The following is a 16,722-nucleotide window of genomic DNA, read 5'->3' as shown; positions in this document are numbered from 1 at the left end:
TATCTGCCTACGTTGCATTCGATGTCCATCTGCTTGTTCGTGTAACGGCCATAACATGCGATTTCTCCCTTACACCCGCAGTAGCCTGCATACCAAGGGCCTGCTTTGTGGCTGTTGCAGCTGCAGCTTGCAACGCTGCATATCTTGCTTTCAGCGATGCAGCTGCAGGACACTACATCCACGAGCGTTTCGGAAATACTTACTCGTGTTGAGACGGCAGGTATGACGGAGTGTAGTGGACCAGTCGAGTCTCCAAACTTTCGGCAAGGTCTTCTGCTGTCCCAGGAACTGGCCAGATGACGCGGTGCAGCAGCTGACTGAGGTCATCCAACATCTGATCTGCTGGCACTGCGTCCTCGAGTGTTACCAGGTGTGACGTCGGCGAGTAGCTCCTCCCTGGCACGCTGCGGAAGGTGCTAGACACATGTCAGCTTAGGAAACGAGCATAATTATGGCGAACCGCTACGAATAAATACGGCGGCATTGCCTTCAGACCATTGCTCAGTTGCTGAAGGAGGACGCTGTTGTCTGTACTCCGCTATTTCTGTGAAAAAGTTATCTGTAGTCAACATTGCAGAGCTATATAGGAGGCACAAGAAGGGCGACTCGACTAAAAGAACGAAGCAAAAACTAACTTTTGCTGATATGGCTGTCATATTAGGATGTAAACAGTTTGACAAATCTCACACATTTACCAATTTAAAAACAAAACAATAAAACGGTCTGGATGCGGAGGAAGTGGTCCACTACGATTCTCAGAATTCAGACGATCCATGTGATGTGTAATAACAGGCCCATGTCTCTACACAGCGTGCTCTCTAAGATCTCAGAAAAGGCAGCTTGCATACAGGTAACGGAATACTTGAACGCGGCAGCGCTGCTGCATCCACCCCAGTATACTCATAGGCCACGCCACTCGACCGAGGATACCGCGCTCGCCGCAGCCGAACGCTTGGTCACCACTACCGACGACCGTCCTACACCCTCGGTAACGACGATTTATTTGTCAAAGCGGTTCGATAGCGCCGATCTCAACTTCCTCCTCACCAAACTGTTGTGGCATGACGTCATCGATGTGGGATGGCTGAGGAGCTATTTGAGTGACTGAGGGCAGGTGGTGCGTGGAAGGCGGCTCACTCTCCCCATGGCATGCTGTGTACCCCATGTACATGCTGTGTACCCAATGTACATGCTGTGTACCCCATGTACATGCTGTGTACCCCATGCTGTGTACCCCAGGGCTCGATTATCGGTCCAATTTTGTTCATTTTGTTTGGCCAACGATCGATATGGGTACTTGACTCAGAGTCGTCTCATCTACGACGCTGACGACACCATGCACGTGGACTGCATCCTCGCCCCTCCCCCCTCCCCCCGACGGACGGACCGAGGCTCGCAGACGTCAAAACCAGAGTGGAAATTACCATGCGTGAGCTTTAGAACTGGTTCAGTGCCAGGCCTCCTCGTATCAGCGAAACAAAAAGTGCCCCTATCCTCGTTGGGTCAAAGCCAAATTTTAAAAAGTCGGTTAACTTCCACTTTAAAGAAAATGATTTGACTGTGCATGCCTCAAGTAGCATCGAAATTATCGGCGTCATAGCTGACTCCGGTCTGTCATGGGTGCCCATGTCTCGAGCGTCGTGAAAAAAAAAATGGAACGGCATCTTCGTTTCTTTGTACAAATTGCGTCTTTTCTTTAATTCAAATCTTCTCAAAATCATCATCCAGGCGTACGTATTCCTTTATATCTTGCACTCCCTGTGCGTGGGGGGTGGGGTAAACAAGCGTCCACTACACAAAATGAAAACGCAATCAATTTTGCCACAATATTAATTTTTGGCTTAAAAAACATCATGTAGCTCCGGCTCTCATTTCCCTGGCCGGGGATCGAAGTAATGGTGGCGCACCGCGACGTGATAAGTGTTTACGGCGCTGAAGGAGGTAAGCGCGCCTCACGAGATGCGCGCGCTTTTTGCCCCACGCGCCGCTGTTCCTAGTAAAACGCGTGCCTCGGGCAGAGGTAGTCTGCGCCTGCGCAGACACCGGCCACCACACAGAGGGCGCTATCGCATCAAGCCGCAGCAGCCTGGGACCGCCTGCCATCATGCGTCCGCATGCCCCAACACTGAGTGCGTTTAAGACCGCCACACGCGATGTGATTTTAGCCAGACAACTGATAAGAATCAGCCCATAGTGCGTTCATGGGTCTGTCTTAGGCCTTTGACCATTCCTCGTATGATCCTTTTATACCTTTTGTGTATCTTTTCATCCTGCGCCTGAAGGACCTGAAGCGCTACAGCCACCATGTGGAAGGTTTCTAATATACTGGTACTGAAACTTACCTGTTGGGCAAGGCGGGCTTGCAAATGTGGACCACGGGATGTGATCAATGTCAAAATATCACAATTGGCAACTCTATTATTTGCCTGGTAGTGTCACTGTCAAAGGCCTCGTCGGTTAACAGGATCGCATTGGCAGACGAAGTTGCCTGCCGAGTGGCACCAAAACAGTTTTTCAACTACCCTTCTCACAACACTCCGACTTGTGTCGCTACGCATCGCTGAACTTCTGCCAAGCGCCGCATTCCATTCCCAATGTAATTAAAGCTGGTTGTCACAGCTGTAGTTGGGCTACAAATAAGTAAATTGTTGTATTTTGTTTGCTCGGCAACCATTCACGAGGTGGCTTTTGAGATTCCGGCTCGTAACAGCGTTCGCTAGGTATAGGTCTTACGTCACTCATTGCTTTGTCACAACACGTTACAAAAAAGCTTTAAAAAACGATGCTACGAAATGAAACATGACGGCCAGGATATGATGAGAATACATGCTGCATGCCTGGTAATGTCAGACGGGGGCGAGTGGGCAGCATACAACCGACGTAGGGTTGTGGAGGTGAATTATGCGCCCTCTTAAACTGTCACGGCGTACCTGCCTTCAATGTGTGACCGTTTTATGACCTGATACTGTGTTAGCCCTTTAACGAGTTAAGGTTCTCAGACGTCCGGCAAATTAGATGCTGTCATCCCCCCCCCCCCCCCCAGCTCGTTCAGATTTCACTCTTGTCCCACATCTCATCTGTTAAAGCTCAGGCAACCGCTTCCAACAGACCTCTGGAGAGAGTAAAGCGAGGTTCATTGCCAGGGTACAGAGTGGCATCTGCATTTACGTCTCCTAAAGGCTTGTCGCGGTTAATGCGGAGAAGCCAGCGGCCATACCATCCGGCCAGGAGAAGTGGAAAACAGCGACAAACAGCATTGCAAGGCAGCGAAGCGCACCAAAGAACTGTCCACGCTCAGCTGCGCACGAGCCCGGCACTTTTCGTTCCACAGACCAGACTCCGACTATGGAAATAAGGCTGCCAAATTACACACAGCTTGGAGCTCGATGGAGATGGCGGGCTACACGGGCTTTCTGCAACCCAAAAAACTAAAAGGTGCAAGGTAACATGCAGGGCACAATGTACGAAACGGACTTGGTAGTATAACAAGGCGCTTCGTCGCCCTGCTGTGCTGTTTGTCGCTGTTTTCCACTTCGTCATTCTGACGCAACGTTCTACACGCACTGGGGTGGCTCGGACCTGAAATTACCTGCTGCGCGCTTGAAACACGTTGCAGTTGACCAACAAGTGTTCCGCTGGAGGATTTAGTCGTAATGAAGAATCGGAGCCAGAGGTATGGGTCGAAACAGCCTAGCTGGTGAGCCATTGTGCCAGAGGCCAATTGTATCGTTATTGTAGTTGTAATGTTACTGTAACGTTGTAGTTGTAACGTTATTGTAGCGTTATTTTGACGCTGTTGTGACTAGGATGGCCTGGACTCTTCATGAAGCCGTTATGAGCCCGCCACAAACACCAGCACACCTATCTCTCATCCTCCATTCAGTGTAGCTTCCGCCTTCGTCACTAGCCGGAAATGCACCAATATACATGCCAGACCAACTCCTCTTCGTCACTAACCATGAAGAGATGTCCTTTCTTTGCCTACCGAATTCGAGCAACTGCTTTAGTGCGATCGACCACGCAAAAGTTTTGATCAAATCGTAATTTCATTGAGTCGACATTTTTCGGTTTTTGACATACTAGGAATCACGCTGAGTGTGATTCGCTTTCTGGAAATCTAGGACAAACAAAACAAAAACGAAAAATATGCCAATGGTCAACAACGTCATTCAAGGACAATGCCACTCTCTCTAACCTCTGTCCTTCTGTGTCTTCGCCAACGACATCAACGTGTTTGCCGGAGGCGCTGTAGCTGCACATCTCGCGAACAGCACCTGAAGTTTTGGTCACTGGAGGTAGATTCGAAGCCCGAGGCAATGCACTTGGAACGATGTTGGAACGAGTTCTGACTTCAAGAGCATGCAGTTTTGAACAAACGGGTTGAAGATCAACGCGGAGCAAACTCAGTAATGCCGCTGGTAAGTACACACAACTTGCGTAGCGCCCCCCTTAACGCAATTTTCCAATCACGATCTGCTCAGTTTCGTAAGCGGAACGTCTCAGACAAACCTTTGCTCGCTCCCTCAGCAGGAGTAGGCGTTGCTTCGGCAGTCGGACAGTTCTATCACATCCGAGAAATTGCCTGCCACTCAACATTGTCCCCGTCCTCGTTATTGCTCTGGTTCTTTCGCAGAAACGATTCTGCTTTCCGATTCATGGAAAGCAGATGCAGGAAATCATTAACTATGCAGCAAACAACTTTCGGCAATCAACTACTATGCAGCAAACAACAGCAATCATTAGCTATGCAGCTAACAAACTGATCGCGTTTGGGATCTGCTGAGGCAGCTGGGCTGACTCAGCGCTGGGAACCGGCCCATTATCACAAGTGGCACAAGGTGCACCACTTAGGCGAGCCTGAGACCCTGGCCCGCCAGCTCTAATGACCGTGCCCGACGACCCATCGAGGTTCGCGATCCTGATGTGTCCAGGTGCCGCACTGAGGCTGGTCGCCGGGTGCACACGTGCTGCGACAGAGCCGCGGTCTTCTGCCGCCACACAAGGCGCCTCCTGCACAGACGGGACCGGTGTGATATCATGCTCGACATTTGTGCTGGTCCGATGGCGAGTGTTAAGTCGTCTCACGGTTCTGAGAGTGTGGATCAGCGTGGTCTTCAGACACTCACGGACCTTTTGATTTGCATGAATGACGCGAGGCTGGCATAACCACCAACACGCTGTGATTGATCTCAGCTTACGTCTGACTCGAAGTCAGAACCTGTCACCATTCGCAGTTAGCAGGGAACCTGGGTTGGCACGACAGAGGATCAAGGACCAAACATTCTCTGTGCCGGCCAACCGTAGTTGGCCTGATGTAGAATTAATAAAGGTCTTACGATTTAACAGAGTCCGTTTGACTTACTGGCAGAGGCGGGATGTATTAAACAGTTGCAGAGGGGAATTGACAGCTTCGGAGCACTTACACCAATTGTTTTCTGGAAGTGCAATGTGAATAAGTTGAGCCGTAATATGAGACTGATTGGGTTGTAATTTAACGGATGTCATGTAAGTCAAATGTGGCTGCTTAGGTTTCGCCCAGTAAATTATACCTATGCCATGAACGTGGTCTGATTCATTGTTTAATGAATTAAGTTCATAAATTAACCAAGCGTTCTTAGTTGCAAGTACGACAAGGTCCGTATCGTGTACTAATCCAATACATGTGTCCAATGGTTTTGTCCTAGGAAATGCTATACTTACCGAGCATTAAGTACACTTTTATGTGGAAGGCTCCGTCACCCATCAGGTTCAAAAGTTTAGTGAAACTTTGACGTTTCTGAAGCGCTTCATTCCGGGCAATGTCATAACAAATATGGAGAATTTACTGAAGTTGGTGGAGCTCTTCCCACCCCTGCAGTGGGGCCTGTGGCTAAGGGTCTATAGCAATGGAAAACAAAAGAAATCGACAGGTGATGGGATAAAGCCAAGGGATGAGCCTGAAAATATCATCTACATTCTTATTGTGCACTGCACAGTATGTTAACAAATGATGAAATTTAGAAATACGGCCTTCACGACCACTCCTATTTAAGGCTGGGAATAAAACCAGAAAGGTCCGCTGGCGCGATTCCTACGTGACTGATCGCACTCCTTTATTTTGCTAGCATGACTGATCCAGTGGTCTCCTACCAGCCGTAAGCTTAAATTTTACATTTCCTCTAGCTTACTGTGAAAAAAGACGGGGGGGGGGGGGGTACCGTAAGCTGCGGGATGTTTCCATAACGCACAACAGGCTAAACAGGATGGCAGGATGGTGACGGCATGATGGCTGGCCCAGACAGCACAGTCAGCAGCTGGACAGCTGCCTCGCCGTCCGGGTCACCAGGCTGCGCGAGCCGCCTGGTGAGCCGCTCCGCCAGCTCTCGCCGCCTCGCGTTTATGTTGGGCGCGATGTTGGGATGCATTTCCTCCGGAATGCAGTTCTCCGTTCTGCTGCAGTTCTCTGCGCATCCGCCGGGCCCAAGCTGCTCCGTCATACGAGTCAGACGCCGGCGCTGAGCTCCGCCGCCGTCTGCCGCCTCAGGCTTGCTGTATTCGCAGCCCCCGCACGCCGCCCACGATTATTTAATTAAAAAACTCATTCCACGCGCGGAACAAACACCCTCAAAGCATACGTCGACACAACACGCACTTGTCCTCCATTGTCGACGGAAAGGTTATACAACACCGGGGGTGAGGGGGGGGGGGGGGGCGCCGTGGATTTCGAGTCGGGGTAGGTTTTCCAGGGGGCCTCCTGGGCAAAATGGGATCGTCTCACAAGGGGGGGGGGGGGGCTGCTGGGCAGCAACGTTTGAAGAGGGCACCAAGGGTGTGTACCCTGAATCAAAATGCTAAATGTACTATATCCAAATAGCTAAATGTCGACAATTAAAGAAAATCCAAAATGGTGTCCATCTGATTATCCGGCAAAGGGTCCCGCTATCATAACATGGAGCCTCCTGTCCCAGAAAAAGGCCTCCTCCTGATGAAGAGGCCTCTTATTCCAGGACAGGAACCTTCCATTCAAAAAAGGTGCTGTCAAATCTAGCCAAGAGGCCCCGTTATTCCCGTACCCTCCTGAATACAAAGGGTGCCTTCTAACCCAGAACAGGGGCCTCCTAGTTCGGAACGGGGACCCCCGAGCTAGCAAAGGAGCCTCCTTAACATAACATTAGACCTGCCAACTTGGAGCATGGGCTACCTTATCCACAAAGGTCGCCTCGTGATCCAGAAAATGGGTCTCTCGATGTAGGAAAGGGTTCTTCTGAGCCCGATTTGTCACTTTTTAGCTCAGTTACAAAGACCTTATTTACGTGAATTCTGATAATCTAGGGTTGCTATACTGCCCCCAAGTAGGGAAGAGGCCTCCTCAAAATTTTGAACGGGCGGAAATACATTCCTACCACCCCATCCCCTGCCCCCCCCCCCCCCCGCAGAGGGGAAGCGGCAACCGATACCTACGCTCCTGCTGCGCCGCCTCTGACGACACTGGGGTGATTGCCAGGCAACCCCTGATCACCGATGTACCGATCGTTGTGCCCCTTACTTGACACTATGACAGCGTCAGACCAACGCAGTGGATCACAGGTGACGCTTTGCCAGGCCGCACGGCGACACGCCGCCCCGGCAGGAGCCGCCAGCCAGGCGTGCATCTGGCATCGGGGCTGGAGATTACATTCCGAGGCTGCGGCGAGCTCGGGCGGGACGGCCGGCGTGCAATCAGCATGAACTGAGCGGTGCGCTATGTGCGCTGCTGCATACTTTGACGATGAGTCGGCACGGGCCTGCGTCAGATGGACGTCCTGCGAGGCCGGAGCCGGCCCGGGCGGTCGCGCCAGCCGACGGCACGTGGGCACGCGTCGGGCACCACCGTCGTTAGCGGCAGAGCGCGACGTTGGCTGAGGTGTCCCCGTGTCACGTGAAGTGGAACGTGACCCAGTCAGACAAAGGCATCAGCTAACTACCACGTGCAAGTCGCGAGAGCTGCGGCGCCGAACGAACGCGCTAACCCCAAGCAGTGGGGCTCAAAACATGACGTGGTGTGTCGAATGCATGCGGAATGCCGCCGCGAGATCTGCGACGGGTGGCCGGGTGTCGAGACGTGCGGCGCGACAACGACCCGAGCGGGCATCCGTCTCCGATCTTTCAGGCTGGTACAGACAGCCGGATACAGACGGCGACGGCTGATACAGACATGCTTCTCCGGTGCATTGCACGGCAGCCTCTGAAAACGGGGCGTGACGGCTCGGACGTGCCGGGTGCTTGCACCACTGACGCTGTCTTCCCCACCTGCCACGACGCGCGGGCCAGCAGCCCGCCGGCGAGCTGCTCGGTGGTCGGTGCTTCGGCCAGCAGACCCGAATCTGTTGAAATTATGCGCACGGATACCGAATATTACGCGAGAATGGCAGCCAAACATCCGCATCCGGAGATGGCGAGTGGTAGCTTACACTTTGACCGACCTCGCCGTCCGCTGGCATGCTGGACAGGCATCGGACCATGTGTAAAAGTCGCATTGAGCCGAGAAATCGCCTGGCCTCTTGCAAAGTTCAGGGCTACTTAGTATTCTGTCTTGAAAGAAATACTTACAGGTGTTACGGGGATGATCATTCACTGTCACAGCCAAGTAATCAAATTGCTCACCGGATCCACATGTATTGTTTATAACGATGCACCCGCGCGAGATGGCCAGGATAAATGCGACTGCCAATCTGCATGACTCGTTCGGACACCCGAGGAACACACGTCTGCCACCATAGCACGTCAAGGTAATTCTGAGCTACAACCGATTACCCTGCTACCTGCAAAACACGTCTACATAAAAATGCTGGCTGGCGTGAACACGAAGTATCGCCGGTAGATAACCACGAGGCCTCTTGACAATCACCTCCTCGAGCGCTCTCCTCCCGGCACACCCCTAGCCGCGTCATCCGCCGCATCGCTACGAAGTAGCCGCGATCACATCGCAGCGGAGGCACCACGGCCGGCGAGGCGGCCGCCCGCTCGAGCAGGTGGCCCGCCGCCGCCGGAGCAGGCGACGGTGGCGAGCCGGGTCGCGCCCGCCGCCGTCGAAGCAGGTGACGGTGGTTGGGCGTGTCGTTTCCGCTGCCGCCGGAGCAGGTGACGGTGGTGGGGCGGGCCGCTCCCGCCGCCGCCGGAGCTGGTGACGGTGGTGGGGCGGGCCGCGTCCGTCAGCCGCGCCGCTAGGGCCTGCCCGAACGCCACACGTTGCGCGTGAACTGCATGCCGTCGTCGACGCCGACCAGCACGTTGCTGACGAGGCCGGGCTGCTCGTAGTCGGGCGAGGCGCGGGAGGGCCACGTCGGGGGCGTCTCCAGCACGGCCTGCACCGCGAGCGGCACGCGGTGCGTCTCGTACTGCGCACAGGACGAAGCCGTCACAGGGCTGGCGATACAGGCAAACGCCGCGGGACACAATCGGAGTTAGATATTGGACAGGCAATTAATTTTCTGCGAGTTCAACACCATCAATTCACGAATGGATTCAGAGCAATCTGTAGGCTACTTATTCATCACGTAGTCAGCACCCCGTTATTCAGAGCACAACTTTCCTACAAATCAAGTCACATTGCCTGGCCTGGAAGGCTGCCGATCTTCACCCGCAGTAAATCACGTGGACAGTGAGCGGCATCTGGACCCGCTTAGCCTCTGTCGATGTCATCGCGCGGCGCTGATCCTGATTCCTCAGCGGCGGAACGATCCAACTTCTCTGTTTCGGATGGGATGCGCCCCCAACGCCCGGCTATATCACAGCGATCGTCCATACAGCGTGGCCCGCCACACGGACCGCTCCGCACGGGACGGCCGCCTCGCGACGCGCCCGCAGAGGCACGGCCTCACTCTGGCAGTGGACCACGCAGCGACAGATGGCGTCCCCAGCCGGGGCGCCGCCGCTCAATCGTGCCGAGGTCGGCGCAGTGTCGAGTGTGTAGTGTAGCCCGCAGGTGTTTAATGTGACCCAGTCACGTGTCTATGATAGCCTGGTTAAGTGCCTTGTGTAGCCCACGAGTACGACATTCTAGGAGCCTGACCGACTTGTGGTCTAGCACTCACGTAACGTCCTTCAAGCCAAGCGCAGTGAAGCCGCGGTCATTCGAGGACGTCGTTGAGCCATACGACACCACCTCGGACGAGTGATAAAGATTCACGATCCAATGAAACTAAAATACGGGCATACCACAGAGCTTAGCAACCACCAGAGAGCCCTGCAGCGCATGCAATCGTGTCAAATTGACAACACTTAAACTTTCAGATGACATCTTAGAGTCCGATGTCAAAAAGATCCAGCGGTCTGAGACCGCCAAAGTCAGGAATGGTCTAGGCAATTAACTACCTGACGCCCAATATTACTTAAACGCCGAAAGCGTTCAGTCGTTTACATACACAGTTTTTCAACATCCATGCGTGTTGACTAGTGCCTACTAGCACTATAAAGGCCGATTGCTTCCAGCGGCGGTGCTCATGAAGCTATCAGTGTGCCCTCTGGGGACACAAGGACGCCAGACAGGCGGTCCGCCGGACCGACCCTCATCTGCAGCGCGATCGGTCAGCCGGCGGCCCGCTTCACGCCTGGCGCCTCTGCACGAGGTCGAGCGGAGAGCGGCGCGGGCCCGTATCAGCGGCGCAGTGACACACTGCCTCCATTTCTGGCCGGGCGGCGGTTCACGGCGGGGCCAGCCGGCCGGCCGTGATAGCGGGCCCCGCGCCGTTCCGACCCCATGGGGAACAGATAACGGAGTGCGCGACGACGTTTGCAGGAAACGGGGCACGTTTCGAGGCCGACGGGCCGATAGTCGCCCGCGCAGTCCCCCAATCCTCGGCAGACGACGCCGTACCGGGGACTCCGGTATCTGGGCATCACCCGGGGCGAAATCAAGTACCGCGAAATGGTCAGCCCTCAACAGCTTAGCCGGCCTCTCCATCGCCACCTTCCGCAGCCCGGGATGGCTGGGATCGACTCTTCGCGGGGTCCACAACCAACATGCTGGTGGAAATATAAAGCACAGTAGGTATCTCAGTCCTTTATTTATGCCGACTATTTAGACCACCTTGTAGTATACACTATTCGCCATCCACGCGGTAGCGTCCGCAGCATTCAGCTGACATGAGCCAAAGCGTGTCGCTGAGTCATGCGATCCTCATGCACGACGACGGCCATGATCTTCTATGAAAGACCAGCTGACTGTCTTAGGCGGCTTTGGAGACTCTGACGCACCCCTGACCTTGAATAGCTATTACGCTGCTATTGGCGCCCGACCTTAAATAGCTGTTACGCTGCTATTGGCGCCCCTGACCTTAAATAGCTGCTACGCTGCTATTGGCGCCCCTGACCTTGAATAGCCGTTACGCTGCTATTGGCGCCCCTGACCTTAAATAGCCGTCACGGTGCCCCGCGGTGCCATTTAAATTAATTTTTCAGTCACTTAAGCACTGCACAAGACAATATAGCCCACAAAGAGCTGTAAAGGAGTCGCGCAGCGCCATTTCTGCACAAACCACCGTGCCCAGCCTTGAGATCCGAGATCCGAGATCCGACATCCGAGACCCAAGACCCGGGTCCGAGTCGAAGTCACAAGTCAGTGACCTAATGCGTTCCAAACTTAAACCTTGCGAGCTATGCGTGAAGTTTTCGTTTAAATCCGTCGGTTCCATCGCTCTGTGCTCAACAGTCCGTGATATAGCTCACACGAACTGGAAGGGGAAATGTTTATGGGCCGGAACGCTACACAGATTGGTTCAGAGACCCACACTTCAGTATCAGTGGCACCACGGACCGCAGACCATGGAAGCACACAAGAGCCATGAGACGACGACATCATGGACCGCGGACGATAAGCAAAAGATACCACCAATCACGTGCCATGAGAGAAAACGGCGGACGGCGGACCATGGGAAGCAAACGACATCACGGTCTGCGAACCATGGGTGGTGCATGACACGACGGACAAGGACCACAAATGATAGACGACACCTTGGACAGGGTCCATAAGGACCATAAGTGATAAACGACAACACGGCCTGTGGATGGACCATGAGTGGTAGACGACACGACGGACAAGGACCACAAGTGATAGACGACAACACGGCCTGCGGACCATCAGTGGTACACGATCCCATAGACATGAACCATAAGTGGTAGACGACACAATGGCCAAGGACCATAAGTGGTAGAGGATACCACGGACAGGGACTATAAGTGGAGGACCACACCACGGACAAAGGCCACTGCGTCCTTGAGATCACCTTTTTTAAATCGTGTGATGAAATGGCAAGCATGCTCCAAAGAGACGTCTCAAAAAAAAACTTGAGAAAAGTCATCTAGATAACTACTTCCGTTTACTGGCGGGAAGTCAAAGACGGCAGTGACTCATGATATTGTTATTAGCAAGCGCCACGCCACACTCTCGTCGATTACGCACACTGGCATCTGGATACGCACGGGAAGCGACCAATCACGCTACGCCTGCGCCTTTGTAATCTCACTCCAACAAAGTAATGGACCGGACATACCATATTCCGGAGGAGCTGGGGGGCCACCGGGCGTGGCAGCCGGCCGCTCCGGCCGCCTCGCGCTCCGCTCAGGCCACGCCCCTGCCCACTCACCGGCGCCGCCGAGGCGTCCTCGTCGTCCGCGTCGCGCACGGCGCCCAGGTAGACGTCTACGCAGCGAACGAACGTGCTGAACAGCCGCTCCATCTGCACGTGGCGCAGCTCGCGCAGGTAGACGACGTTCTTGACGGCTCCCTCGAGCAGCGGCTCGGCCAGCGGCCGCTTCAGCCACACCTGCTGGTCCTCGCGCATGCGCTCCAATCGGAAGTGCGGGAAGAACACCTGCCGACACAGAGGCCACGGCTTGAACCGCGGACACGGTGGACAAGCACGGCCAGCGGACACGGTGGACCAGCGCCGGACAGCAAGCACGGTTATGGACGCGACTCGCAAGACCCAGGCCACGTCGGTTCGAACTGCGAGCCCAGACCAGCCCACAGCTCGTGAGCGCTCACAGCCCGCCGGCGCGCGATCGCACCGCCTCTTGTGATGCAAGCCCGAGCGGTCAACATCCGAGAAACGCGCGCAAACTGCGCCGCCCGTTAGCACGTTCTCATTGCGCACACGTGCATCCATAACTCCGTGCCGCCGTCGGGGCACCGGGCGGTTGTTTATGCCCCGCGGCGACGGGCGGCGGCGCCCCACGCGCCGCCACGCTGCCTGACCAGACGTGTTTGTGCCGGCGCCGCGGGCGAACCGGCAGATCAATTCGTGTTCCCAGTCATGTTGTCCGGGCCGCATCCCGGTGGACGGACGCCCCACTAATGTGGTTCCCGCGAGCGGCGACAACACGCCCCCGCGGGTGGGCGGTGGGGGTGGGGGTGGGGGGGGGGGGGGGGAGAGGACCGCCGCGCCCACCCCAGGGAGGTCAGGGGCCGCCGCCCTCCGCACTCGGCACGGAGCCGCGACCACACGGGCACAGCGGCGCGACGCCAGCCCGCGGTCACCAGCTGTCGGCGGCAGAAGCACAAGCAGCGGTGGCTGGGACTGGGGAGCTTCAGTTCCACCGGTGTGACGCGTTTTCCGAATATACAGTATCGTGCGTTGTGAGCAGACAAAAATAGAGGGCGCGCTGTGGCGGGAAGTCTGAGTGATGTGCCCGGATTTCGTGGCGAGATGTAAAGTAGCAGCAATAAATGGCACCAGGATCCAGTTTTCATGGCACCGCGGTGTTGTTTCATTTCGCCGAGGGCTATCGACAACTGAGTTATGTGGCGGGATGTGTCCGCACGACACAAGCTGACAGCAATTAATGGTAACACAATCAAAGGCTTAATGGAACAGCAGTGTTATAGTCCAGCTTCGTCGCGTGACGTTGACAGCCTCGTGCGCGAGAATAACGCGACATGGACCGAAAATCCCCGTAATTTAAATTGGTTTGAAACAATCAACCGGACTTGTATTGATAATGGTGAATTCTCGTACTTGCATATCAAAAGGGCTGAACAATACATGCATTGCAACAGGTGTTTGAGTTCGGAATTCAGCGTAGCAGCCAAAGAAAATGTTAGAAAGCGTATTGGACGTTTCTGCATGTGCTGAAGAGTCTGAGCCAGTGCCTGCTAATGAACCCATTCATAAGACCCGACCAACACGAGATACATCCTCGAATTTGCCGTCCGTTACTTATCAAGTCGGCGGGGGTGGGAAGATTGGCAGTCAGCGGGATGAGAGTGGAGACTGGAGCCAACAACTATACGAGCAAACACCCCCAACCCATCCGGACTTTTCGGCGAGTTTGCTCCACCCACCACTGCGCAAAAAACCTTTGTATTCATCAGACGGTTTACGAGTTATAATTAGTTTATGGAAGCCCTCTGACAACTTGGGCCATCTTCTGACTTCGTCTTCACAAAACCAATTTCCAAGTTATGATCGAGTGGATGAGATCAAAATGACTTATTTCCGTCAGCTGTGGACAACTCGATTGTCTTTCATGACAACAATGACCGGAGTGCTGAGGAACCCCCATAAAGATGCGAGTCTCAAGCGCCCGGCAAAAGGCAGTTAAAAGAAGTGATGCATATTTGTATGCGGATCTGAACTGATATGGCTATTCTAAAGATCATTGGGTGCAGTTTTCGGCCTTCACCTTCGTAAGACAAAACCCTTGGTTTCCGAGTTAGCCGTCTGCGAAGTTTTGCAGACTACCTCAAGGTCACCCAGGCCGCGGGGGCACGAAACCAAAAGACTTCAATTGGCTATAAACTAATGTGATGCATTCAGAGTAATATTCAAACAAGAACTACGTTTTGAGCGATATAATATGGAAAGCTGGACCGTGGTACCGGTTTTTACGGAAATCCACTTTGTAATCGAATAATTTCAGAAGAGCGTCATGCAAATAAATACCATATGATACCATGGGCGATATAATATGGAAAGCTGGACCGTGGTACCGGTTTTTACGGAAATCCACTTTGTAATCGAATAATTTCAGAAGAGCGTCATGCAAATAAATACCATAAAGTCACGGATGAACACGACACAACGAGAAAGGGTCAAAACACGAGCATACGACACTTGGGCCCTGAAATCGCCGCACCAATTACAACGATCTCTCGCGGGAAGTTCAAGTGCTAAAGGTGGGTCAGCTCGTCCGCCTGGGGAGAAATTTTGCGACACCAGTCTGGCAGCCCCTCTGTCGTCAAGCATTCCATGGCGCAATCAGACGATGACGCATTGTGGAGCATGTACACCGAATAGCAATTTTTGGTCTGGGGCAGTTTTTTGAGCTTAGCATACCAATAGTTACAAGTGAGCTTATTTCATCACATCGAAGGTGTCTTTTTACTATAATCCCACTGACAGGCTGCGGGGAAAATATACCCAGGGAGTCTGATCTACGTGCTCTCATGACTTCTCCCGAGCGGACAGACTTGAGACTGCCCTAAGGCGTCTCGTTCTGCTCTGAGATATTCCATGCATACTGATGGCCCACAGGAATCCGATGGAAAGCCGCAGCGATATGGATGTGGTGGCTCCTTCGCTCCGACGCGCCACAAAAAAGTGGCGATCCGGGTTCACGTCCGGGTCCGGATCCGCGTCCAGGTCCGGGTCTGGGTCCGAGTCCGGGTCCGAGTTCGGGTCCGTGGCTGAGTCAGCGTCAGAGTCAGGGTCAGGGTCAAGGTCAGGGTCAGGGCTAAGACCAGAGTCAAAGCCAGACATGGTCACGGTTCAGCCCGCCCACCTGTCTGGGTAGCAAGCCGAGCCGAGTCACCAGCGTATGCGCCACGCTGCTGACGTAGGCCGGCATGGCGCCGTGCTGCCGGTGGTACAGCAGCACCTCCGCCGCCTGCGTGTCGAACACGTTGGTCAGGCCCACGCCGAACTGGTGCGCCAGTAGGTCGGACAGGCCGCGGCAATCGTGTACCACCTTCTGCACGTCGGCCGCCTCGAGCAGCGGACGCAGCTGCTGCACGGCCGCCGCGCCGCCGCAAGCCGCCACGTCCACCACGAACGCGAACTCGGCGGCGGCAAACGTCAGGAGGCTGAGCTGGCCGCGCCGGCCCAGCAGCACGCCTTCAGCCGCCAGCCCCAGCGTCTGCTGGCGGCGCAGGAAGGCCACTGCCTCCGTCAGCTCGGCAGCCGACTCCAGCAGCGCGTAGCCGTCGGGCCGCGGCAGCAGTGGCGGCGGCGAGGCGGCGCGCGCTGCCGGCGCTGCCACCTCGCCGCCCGAGTCGTCGCTGTCGCCGAGCGCCACCTGCGCCAGTAGCAAGCTGTCGTCAACCAGGCGCTGCGGGAACGGTGTCGGCCGGTCTCGCGACGAGCGGTCCATTAGCATGGCGTCGCGGCGCGGCGGAGGCACCGGCACCGGCGGCGGCGCGGCGGGCGCAGCCGGCGCCTCCGGTCCGGCCTCCAGCACCTCGATGCGTCGCACGTCACCGCGCAAGAACTTCTGCACGCCGTGCAGCCGCTGCTGCTGCTCGCCGTCGCCGAACGTGACGCCCAGCAGGGTGACGGAGCCGTCACGCGCGCCCACCGCGTGCACCGTGCCGCAGTAGTGGCCCTCCTCGGCGGCCAGACGGACGCGGCAGCCGAGCAGGCCGGGCTCGAACGCGGCCGCCATGCTAGTCACGCTTGCCGCCCTTCTCCGGCTCGCGGAAGGCGCGCACGACGTACAGGCCCAGCGACGCGTGCACGGCGACGACGGCCACGCCGGCCGCGTACAGCG

General features: G+C 55.3%; 1 protein-coding gene across 1 annotated transcript; it reads right to left on the bottom strand.

Annotated features, from left to right (window-relative positions):
- Positions 1-8,900: 8,900 nt before the first annotated feature.
- On the bottom strand, positions 8,901-16,157 carry LOC119096187 (piRNA biogenesis protein EXD1). Its single transcript, XM_037218979.1, has 3 exons — positions 15,739-16,157; positions 12,603-12,830; positions 8,901-9,356 (listed from the first exon to the last, which is right to left on the bottom strand). The coding sequence occupies exons 1-3, from the start codon at positions 15,802-15,804 to the stop codon at positions 9,183-9,185; spliced, it is 468 nt and encodes a 155-aa protein (XP_037074874.1). The 5' UTR covers positions 15,805-16,157; the 3' UTR covers positions 8,901-9,182.
- Between the last annotated feature and the right edge of the window lie 565 nt (positions 16,158-16,722).

Source organism: Pollicipes pollicipes, unplaced genomic scaffold (assembly GCF_011947565.3).
Source record: "Pollicipes pollicipes isolate AB1234 unplaced genomic scaffold, Ppol_2.1 Scaffold_4295;HRSCAF=5057_pilon_pilon_pilon, whole genome shotgun sequence".
NCBI lineage: Eukaryota > Metazoa > Arthropoda > Thecostraca > Pollicipedomorpha > Pollicipedidae > Pollicipes > Pollicipes pollicipes.
The sequence above is the reverse complement of the archived record's forward strand: the minus strand, read 5'-3'. Positions and strand labels throughout refer to the sequence as shown.

What these genes read in the sequence shown, in the direction of transcription:
- LOC119096187 (XM_037218979.1), bottom strand. Translation starts at nt 15,804, where the DNA reads ATGCCGGCCTACGTCAGCAGCGTGGCGCATACGCTGGTGACTCGGCTC. An exon ending in TCGGCTTGCTACCCAGACAG is followed by an intron (nt 12,831 to 15,738) that starts GTGGGCGGGCTG and finishes CTGTGTCGGCAG; the next exon opens with GTGTTCTTCCCGCACTTCCG. An exon ending in AGGACGCCTCGGCGGCGCCG is followed by an intron (nt 9,357 to 12,602) that starts GTGAGTGGGCAG and finishes TCCTGTGCGCAG; the next exon opens with TACGAGACGCACCGCGTGCC.